This window comes from Prionailurus bengalensis, chromosome E1 (assembly GCF_016509475.1).
Source record: "Prionailurus bengalensis isolate Pbe53 chromosome E1, Fcat_Pben_1.1_paternal_pri, whole genome shotgun sequence".
NCBI lineage: Eukaryota > Metazoa > Chordata > Mammalia > Carnivora > Felidae > Prionailurus > Prionailurus bengalensis.
In genome coordinates this window covers 14,964,949-14,978,557 of record NC_057347.1, presented here as the reverse complement: position 1 = coordinate 14,978,557, position 13,609 = coordinate 14,964,949, and the positions used below count along the sequence as shown (strand labels likewise).

General features: G+C 53.8%; 1 protein-coding gene across 5 annotated transcripts; it reads left to right on the top strand.

The window, feature by feature from the left end:
• Positions 1-172: 172 nt before the first annotated feature.
• SERPINF2 (serpin family F member 2) lies at positions 173-7,946 on the top strand. Of its 5 annotated transcripts, none has more exons than XM_043583463.1 (10): positions 173-281; positions 1,473-1,542; positions 1,717-1,755; positions 1,874-1,936; positions 2,233-2,434; positions 2,921-3,064; positions 3,179-3,382; positions 3,875-4,017; positions 5,947-6,151; positions 6,817-7,946. In XM_043583463.1, exons 2-10 carry the CDS (start codon positions 1,477-1,479, stop codon positions 7,227-7,229), a joined length of 1,479 nt encoding a protein of 492 aa, XP_043439398.1. In that variant the 5' UTR covers positions 173-281; positions 1,473-1,476; the 3' UTR covers positions 7,230-7,946. The 5 variants fall into 5 exon arrangements, with proteins under 5 accessions (XP_043439398.1, XP_043439400.1, XP_043439399.1 ...); XM_043583465.1 differs by having other exon boundaries at positions 212-328; XM_043583464.1 differs by lacking the exon at positions 173-281 and adding an exon at positions 647-855.
• The last annotated feature ends 5,663 nt before the right edge of the window (positions 7,947-13,609 follow it).

Genomic DNA, 13,609 nt, shown 5'->3' with positions numbered 1-13,609 from the left:
CTCAGGTGGGACTCAAATCCATGAGGGCTCCAGGTAGCTATCTCAGGGTTAGATGCCCTGGTGGGAATGGGGCTTCCGGCCCCAATATCAATGTTTAACCGGATGTGCAGGTCAATATTTACCAGAAGAGAAAGCAATTTGAACCGGGGTTGGCTGAGAGCAAAGGTCCTCCTGGTGGGAGGGGAGGGCTCAGCTGGGCTGGCTGGAGCCTGGGCAGAGTGTGGGGAGCACCCAAGTGGGGCCAGAGGGACAGTGTGTGCAGCAGCGAGGAGCCTGCAGAGGTACGAGGGGAGGGGTGGCTCGGCCTGCTCTTTGGGCAGGAGAGGAGGTAAGAGCTGCCTACCTGGCTGAGGGGGTCTGGGGTGAATTTATTCAGGTTTCTTATTTCCCAGCCTCCTGGGTGATGAAGACCCAAGGTGGGGGTTCTGGCAGGAGTCTCCCCGGGACTTCAAAAACTAGAGGTCTTTTCTTGCCAGGAAGTTTCAAAAGCCCAGGTTGGAGATCAGAGCCCTGGCCAAGGGTCCTTGTGCGTGATGGGGGGTGGGGCCAGGGGTGACAGAAGGACTGGTCCTGAGATGGGGGTAGGGTTGGAGTGTGTGGGACCCGCTCTGGGACAGATCTAGACCTGCCCATCCCCACCCGCCAGCCTGGCTTCCCGGAGCTGACCTGGACAGAGTGGGGGGCGAGGCCTGTGCTTCCCGTAAGTCCAAAGGTGGCTCTGCTGGGAGCCATTCATTGGGCTCTGTTGCTGGGTCAACAACGTGGCTCTCCAGCCCATCTCACCAACGCTGCTGAGACCTCAGGGCCTCACGGGCCTGTCCACGTTGGTGGTCAAGACCAGACGAGCCAGAAAAGGTGGGCCACTGAACAGCAGGTTGGATAGGAGCTCTGGGAAAGGGGCCCCAGTATGGAGGAGGCTTCGGGGCAGGCTTCCCAGAAGAGGGGCCCTGGGCTAGGCTGACAACAGCCATGTGACTGAGTGCCAGGCATTGTAATCAGGGCTCACAAAGACGGTCTTATTTTGGTCCTCACAATAAACAGTGGGAGGAGGTAGGGACTTCTGCTACCATTTGACAAGAAAAGGCAAAGCCCAGAGGGGTATGGGAGATCTATCTCAGGTCCTCTGAGAAGAGGCAGGATGTGGATTCTAAACCACAGCTGACTCACAACATAGGGCCTTGAAGAATGAGGACTGCTCTTGTTTTGATATTTGCCCTATAAACCTGAACATTTTCAGTGCACGAAATGGGAAAAACCGGAAAGTAAGAAGGGGTTAAAAGCAATTAGGGGGAGCTCCCCACCCCTGAGAGATGGGAGCCAGGGCGAGTGTGTTTTCGGGTGGGTGTGCAGGCGCTTGCTGGGTTGACCCTCAGCCGTAGAGGCTCAGGAGTTGCCAGGCCAGGCAACGTGTGGGTGGGATCCCGCGCGGGAGCGTGGGCGAGCTGGGGACGCAGGCTCCCTGTCCCGCACAGGAACATGGCGCTGCTGCTCCGGGGGCTCCTGCTGCTCGGCTTGTCCTGCCTGCAAGGCCCCTGCCTGGTGGTGAGCCTGGGCCTCGGTCAGGGTGGGGCGGGGAGGCAGGTGGGGCCACGCCGGGAGTCGGGTGTGTGTGTGGGGTGGGGGGGGGGGTCTGGGCGGGAAGAGGAGGGGGCTGAGTCGAGGGTGGCTTTGGCTCTGAGGGCGTTCCCTCTCCTCTCCTCATCCCTTTCTCGACAGTTCTCCGCGGCGAGTGCCATGGAGCCCTTGGACCAGCAGGTACTGGGGCGTGAGGGCGAGACGGGGAGGAAGGCCTTGAGGGGCCTCACCTGTGGCTCTTGCAGGGTGGGGGACGTGTGGGAAGGGTCCCGCTCCATTCGCTTCCTCCCTTCTTCAGCTAATGAGCGGGCCGGCCCAGGAGAAGCTGCCCCCGCTTATCCTCCTCAAGTTGGGCAACCAGGTACAACCAGGTGGGGCTGGGGGAAGAGTGGGCGGGGTCCGAGGGAGGAGGGCCAATCAGCAGGGGCGAGGGACCCGGGGGCGTGGTCATGAGGCTGAGACCTAAAGGGAGAGGGTGGGAGGGAGGGACGAAAGGAAAGGACCGGGTCCCCAGAAGGCTATTGCCCACGTGACTCTCCCTCTCATGTCAGGACTGGGAGGAAGCCCTGCTGTTCCCAGGCACAGGGCCTATGAAAGGGATCTTTCCACACAGAGCTGACCCCTTGACCCTACTGACCCTCTGATCTGTCCCTGTAGGAGCCCAGTGGCCATATTGCCCTGAAGAAGGCCCCAAGAGACTGCAAGGGAGCCCCAACCCAGGAGGAGACCCGCAAGTTGGCCCAGGCCATGATGGCCTTCACCACAGATCTGTTCTCCCTGGTGGCCCAAAGGGCCACCAGCCCCAACCTCATCCTGTCGCCTCTGAGTGTGGCCCTGGCATTGTCTCACCTGGCACTAGGTACTGTGACCTCTCCAGCCCAGCAGAGCTGGGAGGCCAGTAGGAACTCCATACTCCAGAGTTTACTAGTGGGTGCTTCTTCCATCAGGGTCACTTGGATGTTTGGTAAAAATGCAGATTCCTTGGCACACCTCCAGTCTCTGTGAATCAGATTCCCAGGGATTGGGCCTAAGGATATGCTTCTGGTGATTTTTATGCAAGGGTTTGAGAGCTACGATGTCTTCACTGGACTGGATGCTCTCATGGTGGGAAACCGAGGTTCAGAGAGGGAAAACAACTTGGACGAGGTGAGGTCACCCAGACCGCCAGCAGCAGAGATGAAAGTAAAACTTAGGGAGTACTGTCATTCAGACCAGTTCAGTGGATATGGGAGGAGAATGTGATGCTGTGGGCGTGCTCATCATGGGGGTTTAACAGGGGCTAGAGTGGGCAGCAGGGCGGGAAAGAACCCCGGCCCCGGGCCACAGCTGATGTGGTCCTCTCCAGGTGCTCAGAACCAAACGCTGCAGAAGTTACTACAGGTGCTGCACGCAGACTCAGGGCCCTGTCTCCCCCACCTGCTGAGCCACCTTTGCCAGGACCTGGGCCCTGGGGCATTCCGACTGGCTGCTAGAATGTACCTGCAGAAAGGTAGGTGCTGGTGGTTTGGAGCTCCCTAGGTAGTGCCCTGGGGTGGACAGGGTTGATGGAGATGGGCTTGGCCTAGGTTAGGGTTAGGAACAGCTTGTGGCCCCTCCTGTGTAGGATTTCCCATCAAAGAAGACTTCCTGGAACAATCAGAACAGCTCTTTGGCGCAAAGCCCGTGAGCCTGACAGGAAGGAAGAGAGATGATCTGGTGAACATCAACCAATGGGTGAAGGAGGCCACAGAGGGGAAGATAGAGGATTTCCTTTCAGAGCTGCCAGATGACACAGTGTTGCTTCTCCTCAATGCCATCCACTTCCAGGGTGCGTTTGTCCTCTCCTCGGGTCCCCCACCCCTCAGCTGGTACCCCTGCCCTGTAGGCTGAGCTGGGCTTCGAAACCTTTGTCCTCAGGGTTTTTCTCCTCAGGGCTGGGCCAGGAGGCAGGGAGATCTCTGTGTTGTGGCTTGGGGGAGGGTGGGAAACAGGTGATGGTTTGCCAAAGAGGGGGCCAGGAACTGGATAGGGCTGTTGTGAAGAGAGTGCCCTAGCAGGAAACTGAGTCTGAAAGGATGGGCGGGTGGGGGTGGGGGGCAGGTGGGACGCTCCTGGGAGCATGGCAGGGCATGGGAAGAATGCAAGTCCAGATTTCCAAAATGCTACAGGGAAGACACCTTAGATCGGCTGGGTATGCACTGGCACAGTGTCCCTTGGGGTTTTGACTCTACCTTTTGTCCCTTGAACGGGTTCTGGGTGGAATAGGGAAGAGGCTGGTGGTGTCCCAGTCTACGTGGCCCCTGCCCTCTGCTGGATATAGGTTTCTGGAGGAGCAAGTTCGACCCGAGCCTCACCCAGAGAGACAGTTTCCACCTGAATGAGGAGTTCACGGTGCCAGTGGACATGATGCAAGCCCGCACGTATCCCCTGCGCTGGTTCCTGCTGGAGCAGCCTGAGATACAGGTCACCTTTGATCACCCACCCAGGCTGGGCCTGACTGCTGGGAGGGGGGGCGGGGGGGGAAGGAGGGGGCGGGGCTGTGGAGCAGGCTCAGGGGTAGAGGGGGCTGTGGCCCATCTTCCTTGCAGTTCTGTCGCTGAGACAGGTGGCTCTGGAAGGCCTCACTGTGCCCCGACCCAGTGGGGACTGAGGTTCCAGTCTCTTCGAAGTTCATTAATTTGGCAAAAGTATGTGGGGGCATGTGCTGCATGCCAGATCCTGTTCTAGGCTCCGGGCGCACAAGGGGGATCTGGTGCCCGCTCTCTCGGGAGGGAAGACACAGAGTACACGAACAAACATAGTTTCAGAGAGTGGTGAGTGCTGCGAAGGAAAAAAAAAAAGTGATTGATCGGTGGCTGGGGAAGATATTTTAGATACAGTGGTCAGGGAGCGTTCTTTGAGGAGGGGCCTTGGGTCGAAACCCAGGTGATCTTGGTGATAAGGGTTTGTTACAAAGGCGCATGGGTTGTTGGGCAGCACAGGGGCCACTCAACAGCTGTAGAGCCACTCAGCCTCAGCATCCCCAAGCCTGGGTGATGTGACCTGGCTGTCACAGTGCTCCTTAGAGAAAGGAGGGCCTGCTTGGGATGGATTTGTCAGTATCCTGCTGGAACATTCTGATCGCACGGAGTGCAATGCCAAGCTGTCTCAGATGAGGCCTCCCTTGCTTCTGGCCCAAATGTGGTCCTCTTGGCTTGAGCGTGGATCCCAGGGCCCGTGAGCTGTGGCAGAGACGGCAGTGTTGGTTAGTTTCACAAGACGGCCCGGCACAGACCTCAGCTGCTTCTGTTAGCCCTCCTGAGAGGGGCTGTGGGTCTGTGGTTGAGGCAGACCCTTGGAGCAGCGTCCCGCTTCTGCCTTCCACCCTGACAAGTAGACCGTCTTGTTCACCTCCCCACCTGTGCCCTTCGTGCTGTTCCTGCTCTCTAGGCTGTGTCCTGCCCCTCCTCCTTTACCCTCTGCCTCTGTTCCTGGCCCTCGGGCCTCCTCTTCCTCATGCACTCTGCAGGTAGGCCCTGGGCAGCCAGAGGTGGGGCTGACCCCGCCCCCCCCCCCCCCCCCCCCCCCCCCGCCAGGGCTCCTGCTCCCTGGCTGCTCTGCCTGGAGCCTGAGGGGGTCACAGCTGCCAGAGGCCATCGAGCCCAGTGCTTTCCACACTTGTGTAGCTGCAGAAACCCCACTGACGTGAAATCTTACCTCAAACCACAGTATTATACACACCCGGGCAGTCACTGTTGAAAGTTGGGGGGTGGGGAGGGAACCACCCATTGCAGTGGCTCCTCTACAGAACCCAGGGTGGTTTGGACATGAACAACGCAGGCCATTGTACACATGGAGAAACTGAGAGGCCGACACGGGGGCCTTGCTCAACCCAAGTCACTGGTAGCAGGTGAAGAGACAGAAAGTCACCATTTATTGAGCACTGCCTATGTGCTGATACTCTGTTAGAAGCTTTACATGTTTATTTATGTTTGAGAAAGAGAGTGCTAGCAGGGGAGGGGCAGAGACAGAGGGGGACAGGGATCCGAAGCGGGCTCTGCGCGGACAGCAGAGAGCCCGATGCGGGGCTTGAACTCACAAACCGTGAGATCATGACCTGAGCCCAAGTCAGACGCCTAACTGACCGAGCCACCCAAGTGCCCCTCTGCTAGAAGCTTTAAAAGGCTCACTCTCTCTCCTCTCTGTGTGTGTCACACATCACCCTGCAATATGGGCAGGTAGTATTATTCCACTTCACAAGTGAGGAAATGGAGGCTCAGGGAGGCCAAACACAACCTGAGAAGAATAGCCTGGAACCCCTGGTCCATCTGTCTCAGCAGCATGTGCTGGCCCAGACCCCATCGGGTCTGGGCGCTTACTGGTCCTCACGTTGTCGCCTTTCCTTTTCCGTAGGTGGCTCATTTCCCCTTTAAGAACAACATGAGCTTTGTGGTCATTATGCCGACCCACTTTGAGTGGAACGTGTCCCAGGTGCTGGCCAACCTGAGCTGGGACATCCTGCACCAGCCCTTACTGCGAGAGAAACCCACCAAGGTCCAGCTGCCTAAGCTGCATCTGAAATACCAGCTGGACCTGGTGGCCACCCTCAGCCAGCTGGGTAAGGAGGCTGGGCATGGGACAGCTCCCCCAGGACAGGCTAGGGTATGGGACAGCCCCTGCTAGGTCAGGCTAGGGCATGGGACAGCCAGAGTGGGTGAGAAGGAACCCCCACCCCCACCCCAAGCTGGCAGTGGGGCACCCTAGCTTTGGGTCCCAGCCTTTTCTGGGGCTTCGGGAGGCAAGAGCATTTCCTATGAGCCCCTGGACCATCTGTCCTGGGGTGGGCTGGGGTGGCCCAGGGAATGAGGACCTGCTCCATCCAAGACTGAGCATTGCAGAGAATCCCCGCTAGAGAGCCTGGGTGGCATGTGAGCCCTTCTGGCTGTCCTGCAAGGGGCACTGTACTAGGCACTGGGAGCCCACCGTGTACCAAGAGCTCCGTCAGATGGAGTGGACAGATAAGGAATCAGGTACTTACAATTCAGTATGAGTGAAAAGAGGGAGGGGCTTCTCTCCAGTTCTCGGGATTTGGGGGCAGGGGATCAGGGAGGGCTTCCTGGAGGAAGGGACTTTTAAGCTGATACTTGGAGGTTAAATAAGAGTTAACCGGGGACCTGTGCGTTGGAGGTGTTCCCTGGCTAGGATGCCAGACACCCTCCCGGGTGCCCAGGCGGCCTGGGGGGCAGCAGGCAGCTCTGAGCAGCAATCCCCTGCCCTGGGCAGGCCTGCAGGAACTGTTCCAGGCCCCAGACCTACGCGGGATCTCTGACGAGAGGCTGGTGGTGTCCAGCGTGCAGCATCAGTCCACTCTGGAGCTCAGCGAGGCTGGCGTGGAGGCGGCCGCGGCAACGGGCACTGCCATGTCCCGCATGTCTCTCTCCTCCTTCATTGTGAACCGCCCCTTTGTCTTCTTCATCCTCGAGGACACAACAAGCATGCCCCTCTTCGTGGGCAGCGTGAGGAACCCCAACCCCAGCGCGCAGTGGGAGCGCAAGGAACAGCAGGATTCCCCGGATGACAGGGACTCCTTCCTGAACCAGAAAGCCTTCCCCCGTGGAGACAAGCCCTTCGGCCCTGACTTGAAACTTGCACCCCCCTCAGAGGAGGATTACCCCCAGCTTAATAGCCCCAAGTGAGAGGCCAGCTGCCAGCATCCTGAGTCCCTGCCTGGACCAACTTCTCAACTCCTGAGACTCTTTCCAAACAGCTTCGTGGATTAGGGCAGGGGTCTGGGTGGGCGGTCTGGGAGCGGAGAGGAGCTGTTTTCTCCCCGCTCCTCTCCTCTCTCAGGGAGTTTGGGGTGGGTGGGGCCAGGATGTGGGCGGGCGTCAGGGAATCACGGGCCTGGATCCCACATCATTTCTTCCAAAGCGGCTAGGAGGCTGTCCTTGTTTGGGGCTTGGGCAGAGGGGCAGCTAGAGAGATCCACTTTTGTCAGGAAGGGAGGGAGGTTATTCCCTAAGTTGGCGGTGGCACTTCCACATTTGTTTACCAGAGGGGGTTGGGGACAGGAGGGAATGGATGCCTTGGCTGGGGAGAGAACTGACAGACCCTGGGGGTGGAGCCTTGTCCCACTGTGTGGGTGGGAGTTGAGCCTTCCAGTCCCTGCTTGGGCCTTAACCTCCCTAAGGCCCTCAGCCCTCCTCCGCCCACCCTGATGTTCTGTCACCTCAGTCCCCCCACCGCTCCTTGGACATACCCACATTGCCAGGACTCTCCTTCCCTCCGCTCCCTCCTCTACCCAGGTGTCTCAGGGGCTGCAGTGGGAGAGGAGGGGGATAGTTCCCTAAGGCTCTTTTGTAAAGTTTTTGTAATGATTTTTATGCCACGCGAATAAAGAATGAATGGCCCTGGCTGCTTTGCTGTCACTATTCTGGGCGTGAGTGGGAGCAGGAGGGCGGAGGAAGGTGGGAGGAGGCCACAGGCTGCACTGAGCACCCGGCTGGTGCCTGAGGGCAGACAGCCCTCTCGGCCACGTTTGTCCTCTGACCACTCGCCCGCCCTTCTCCGCGCAGTCCCCTCTGACCTCGGCAGCCGTCTCCAGGGCCGCCTCCACGCCAGCCTGGCTCTGCTCTCAGCCTCTTCCCCTCTAGGGACCTCCAGCAGCTGGCAACAAGGGCGGCTCAGAAATAGCGCCGGCCTCCCAGTTTGGGAGAACTGGCAATTAGGGAGCTTCTGGGGTTTCTAATTACATGCGGGTCCTTCTGCCAGGAGCAGGCGCCCGCCAGCCGGGGGGCAGGCTGCAGGAAGCGCTGGCTCCAGCTGGAGGCTGTCAGCGCCCGAGATCTGGGGGGAGTGATTGCGCGCATCGCGGCACCGGCACCGGGCTGGGGGCAGCGCGGGTGTCCACGTGGGTGGGCCCTTGTCTGTGAGCGCAGGGTGTCTGTGCAGTGGCCGCCTGCAACCCTGAAGAACACTGGTTAAGAGCAAGTGCCTGGGGTAGACTCTTGCTTCTAACAAACCGGCAGTGTGGGGAGACAGGTAATAAATAAAACAAGCGAAATAGATGTTGTGTCAGAGGCTGGCAAGGGCTATGGGGAGAAAGAAAGCAGGGAAGGCCTCCCCTATAGGTGGTGTGGGAGCAGAGACTGGAAGCAGGGGAGGGCAGGCACCATGGAAATCTTGGGGAGGAGCTTCCCCGGCAGAGGAAGAGCAAGGGCAGAAGTGGGAGCATGCTCAGAAGGTTCAGGATGAGCAGGACATTCACAAGGCTGGGGCGGGGGCGGGGGTGGGGAGGGGTCAGAGGGGAACTGGAGACCGATCGCGTTAAGGCTTTAAGGTCACTGTAAAGAGTGTTGTTTTTATCTTTGGAGTAAGAAGTAATTGGAAAGTTAAATCAGCAGTCTACCAACTTAATTTTACCTTCTAAATCCTTCTCCGCTCTCTCCTCCTCTCCATTCTGGCTTTAGCCACGGTTTGGATCTGGTCATCACTCCCACGGGTCACCTGCCCTCACCTCCTAGGTTCTCCCTGCTGCTGGTCTGACTGCATCCCCCTACAAGTCCTTGTCAGAGCCTGTGTGTCCAGCAGTGCGTCAAGCTCTGGGGATACAGCAGTGAGCCAGCAGACAAGATCCCTACCCACCGGAGCCTAAATCGGTGGTAGAGTGATCTAGACAATAAACAAGTGAAAATCTTGTGTTGAAATATGGTATGCAAAGTGCACAAGTCTCAACTGTACACGAACTTAATGAATTTTCTCATGAACCCAATACCCCTGTGCAACCAGCACCTGCATCAAGAAACGGTACTCACTCTCCTGACTTCCAGGAACAGATTCGTCTTTCCCGGTTTTGAACTTCATATAAAGGAATTATAGGGTCTGCTCTGTTGGGTCTAGCTTCTTTTGTTCAACCTCCTGTTTGTGACATTCGTCTGTGTTGTTGTGGATGGCAATAATCCACTCACTGTGGAAGGCTTTTAAGTGAGGGGTGCCGTGGTCTGATGTTGAGTTCTAGAAGGCTCCCTTTGGCTGCTGTGTGGAGAACGGAATGTAGAGGGACAAACGTGGGTTAGCAGGCAAGAGACACAGGGGGTGCGGGTATTTTGCAGGTAGATGCTGTAGATTCTGTGGATAGATTGTATGGGACATGATGGAAAGGAAAGGCTCAAGGATGGTGGGGTTCATAGTTCAGATTCCTGGATTTCTGTTTTGAGAAAATGGGTTTCACGGAGATGGGAATCAGAGTAAGGGACAGATTTTAGCATAGATCGGAGGTTTCTCCCTTTCCTTCTTTCCTTCCTTCCTTCCTTCTTTCTTTCTTTCCTTTTTTTTAAAAAAAGATTATTTTTAAGTAACCTCTACACCCGACGTGTGGCTTGAACCCACAACCCCGCAATCAAGAGTTGCACACTCCACCGACTGAGCCAGCCAGGCGCCCCGACTGGAGATTTCTAGTTTGAACATGTTGTGACTGAACTACCGCATTAATGTAGACTAACATCGTCTACCTGGGACAGTTCAGGTTACGTCTGTGGTTCTACTTTTGTTCCGAGGAGTGTTTGGATGGTAAATTGTATGTTCATCCTACCTACTCGGCATCCATGTGGATTTGTCAAATAGGCTATTGGGTATCTTGGTCAGGAATACACACTTGGAAGTATCTGGGAGCATACAGATGCATTGAAAGTCACGGAACTAGGGGAAATCACCTAAGAGGAGATGTCGATGGTGAGGAAAAGGGGTCCCTGGATCGAGCCAGCAAAGGAGATAGAAAAGATGCAGTGTGTGAGGCAGGGGTGGCAGGGGGTTGGTGGGGAGTGGAGTGGGGAATGGGGGTGTGTGGAGAGGCAGAGTTTCAAGAAGGAGGAACCATCTGCTCTGCTGTCTGTTGTCAAGGGAAGAGACGTCACTTTGGTGGTCAACATGAAGGTCACCCGTGAACTTGGCTATAGCTGTTTCGAAAGAGAGGTGGGCACAGAAGCAAGTTTGAAACTGAGGAGGGAATGGAGCGGGACACCTCTCACGGTAATCAGAGGAGAGAGAAATCTTTCTTCGTAAGTTATCATGAAATCATTGGGACAGACAAAAGGTGCAATGAATTGCATAATGCCATTAAAATATTCTCAATATAGCGACAGCTTTACAAGTCCTTCCACGATCCCTCCTCTACTCCCATAACTGTCATCCTGAATTTGGTTTCTATTATTTTCATGTATTTCTTTTCCTGTGATCACACGAATTTTTTTTTATCCTTGGGTAGTATATAGTGTGTGTTTTTAAGCCTTATGTAACTGTGTCGTGCAGTTTGCATGTTTCTGCAACTTGTATCACTTCACACTCTGAGACAGGTCTGTGTTGATACAAATGACTTCCCTTCACTTTCTCAGGGCTGGAAGACTTTTCCATCTCTAGTCTCCTGTTGATGGACATGCATCTACTTTTTTTTTTTTTTTTTCCTTTAACGTTTATTTATTTTTGAGAGCAGAGACAGAGCACAAGCAGGGGAAGGGCAGAGAGAGAGGGAGACACAGAATCCGAAGCAGGCTCCAGGCTCTGAGCTGTCAGCACAGAGCTGGTTGGGGGCTCGAACCCTTGAACCTTGAGATCATGATCTGAGTCTCCCAGGCATCCAATTACTTTGTTTCTTTTTGTCACTATAAATAGTCCTGCTATAACATTCTTGACCATACATACTTCCTTGTGCACACATGTGGAATCTTGCCACCTTGCATGTTTAGGATTGGAATTGCTGGGTTGCAGTTTGGGTCTTCCCATCTTTAACTGCCAGGGCTGCCCCCTATGGTTATGCACAGCTTTGCCATTTGTTGCCACATTGTTCTTCGAGGTGGTTGTATCAATTTACATTCTCACATTCTCAACAGCAGGGCATTAAGAGATCCTGGTTGTCCACATCCTCACCAACACTGGGTCTTGTCAGATGTTTAAATTTTGCTGATCTGGGGGCACCTGGGTGGCTCAGTCGGTTAAGCGGCCGACTTCGGCTCAGGTCATGATCTTGCGGTCCGTGAGTTCGAGCCCCGCGTCGGGCTCTGTGCGGACAGCTCAGAGCCTGGAGCCTGTTTCAGATTCTGTGTCTCCCTCTCTCTGACCCTCCCCTGTTCATGCTCTGTCTCTCCCTGTCTCAATAAATAAATAAATAAACAAATAAATAAATAAATAAATATCTCCCTGTCTCAATAAATAAATAAATAAAACGTTAAAAAAATAAGTTTGCTGATCTGATGATGAGTGTGAAACACACTCATCAAATTATGGTTTTAATTTGCATCCCCCTGATTACTGGTGAGAATAAACCATCTTTTTCATCAGTTTAGTGGCCACTTTGGATTCTCCCGTGAATTACTTGGGTCTATGGTTCTGTTGAGTTTTTAATTTTTTGTATTAATATGTACCTCTCTCTATATTACCATTAGTAATCTTTTGTGCTTTTTTTTTTTGTTTTTTTGTCAGTTACCTGTGTAACAATTATGTTCTCCCAGTGTGAGCCTTTTGTTTTCACTTTGTTTTATGGTATCTTCTCATGTTTTCAGTTTTAGTGTTAAATTTACCAATCTTTTATAATTTGTTCTTCTTTTGGTGTCTTGTTTAAAAAAAAAATCCTTTCTACCCAGAGATCACAAAGAGATCCATTCATACCTTTCCCCCCCCTTTTTTTTTTAAGTTTATTTATTTATTTTGAGAGAGAGAGAGAGAGAGAAAGACAGTGCACGAGCAGGGGAGGGTCAGAGAGAGAGGGAGAGAGAGAGAATCCCAAGTAGGTTCCACACTGTCAGTACAGAGCCCGATGCAGGGCTCAAACTCACAAACCGTAAGATCATGACCTGAGCTGAAGTCGGACACTTAACAAGACAAGCCACCCAGGCACCCCTGTATTTGCTTTTGAAAGCATTAAAAGTATGTCTGAAAGGATACATAGGAAAGAGATTAACAGAGGTTTCCAGGGAGTGGAATGAGGTGACTGGAGATCAGATCACTGTGTACCTTTTGTTGCTTTTGGGTTTTGAAACTTGTGAAAAAAATGCTAATTTTTCTTTATTGTTTACTTATTTTTGACAAAGAGAGCACGAGCAAGGGAGGGGCAGAGAGAGAAGGAAACAAGATCTGAAACTGGCTCTGTGTTGACATCAGAGAGCCTGATGCAGGGCTTGAACACATGAACTGTGAGATCATGACATGAGCTGAAGTCAGACACTTAACCAACTAATGCCTATTCTTAAATAATTAAAAAATTTTTAAAAATGTTTATTTATTTTTGAGAGTGGCAGGGTTGGGGGGGAGCAGAGAGAGAGGGAGACACAGAATCTGGAGCAGGCTCCAGGCTCTGAGTTGTGAGCACAGGGCCCGATGCGGCGCTCGAACTCACAGACCCATGAGATCATGACCTGAGCCGAAGTCGAATGCTCAATTGACTGAGCCACCCAGGTGCCCCCTATTCTTAAATAATTTAAATACAAAATCATTATGAAAGTTTCTTCAGGGGCACCTGGGTGGCTCAGTCAGTGGAGTGTCCGACTCCAGCTCAGGTCATGATCTTGCGGTCCGTGAGTTTGAGCCCCGCATCGGGCTCTGTGCTGACAGCTCAGAGCCTGGAGCCTGTTTCAGATTCTGTGTCCCCCCTCTCTCTCTGCCCCTCCCCTGCTCATGCTCTCTCTCTGTCAAAAATAAAATAAATATTAAAAAAAATTTTTTTTTAAAAAGAAAGTTTCTTCAAAAACAGAAATTGTTTTTCACATTTAATCCCTAATGTAGCTAGAGCTACTTTTTGTGAATGGTGTGAGATAGGGATCCAGTTTTAACTTGTCCACATGGATACTTGCACCCTTCCTGCGTTTCCATGCTTAGCTCCTTCTTATTCACTCTTCAAGACAGCTTAGATTCATATATTCCAACCACATTGCCACAATACCCTTCAGAACAGTGCTGTCCGATAGAAATACAACGCAAACTACATACGTAATTTAAGATTTTCTAGTAGCCACATTAAAAAAGAAATAGGTCGGGGCGCCTGGGTGGCTCAGTTGGTTAAGTGTTTGACTTCGGCTCAGGTCCCGAT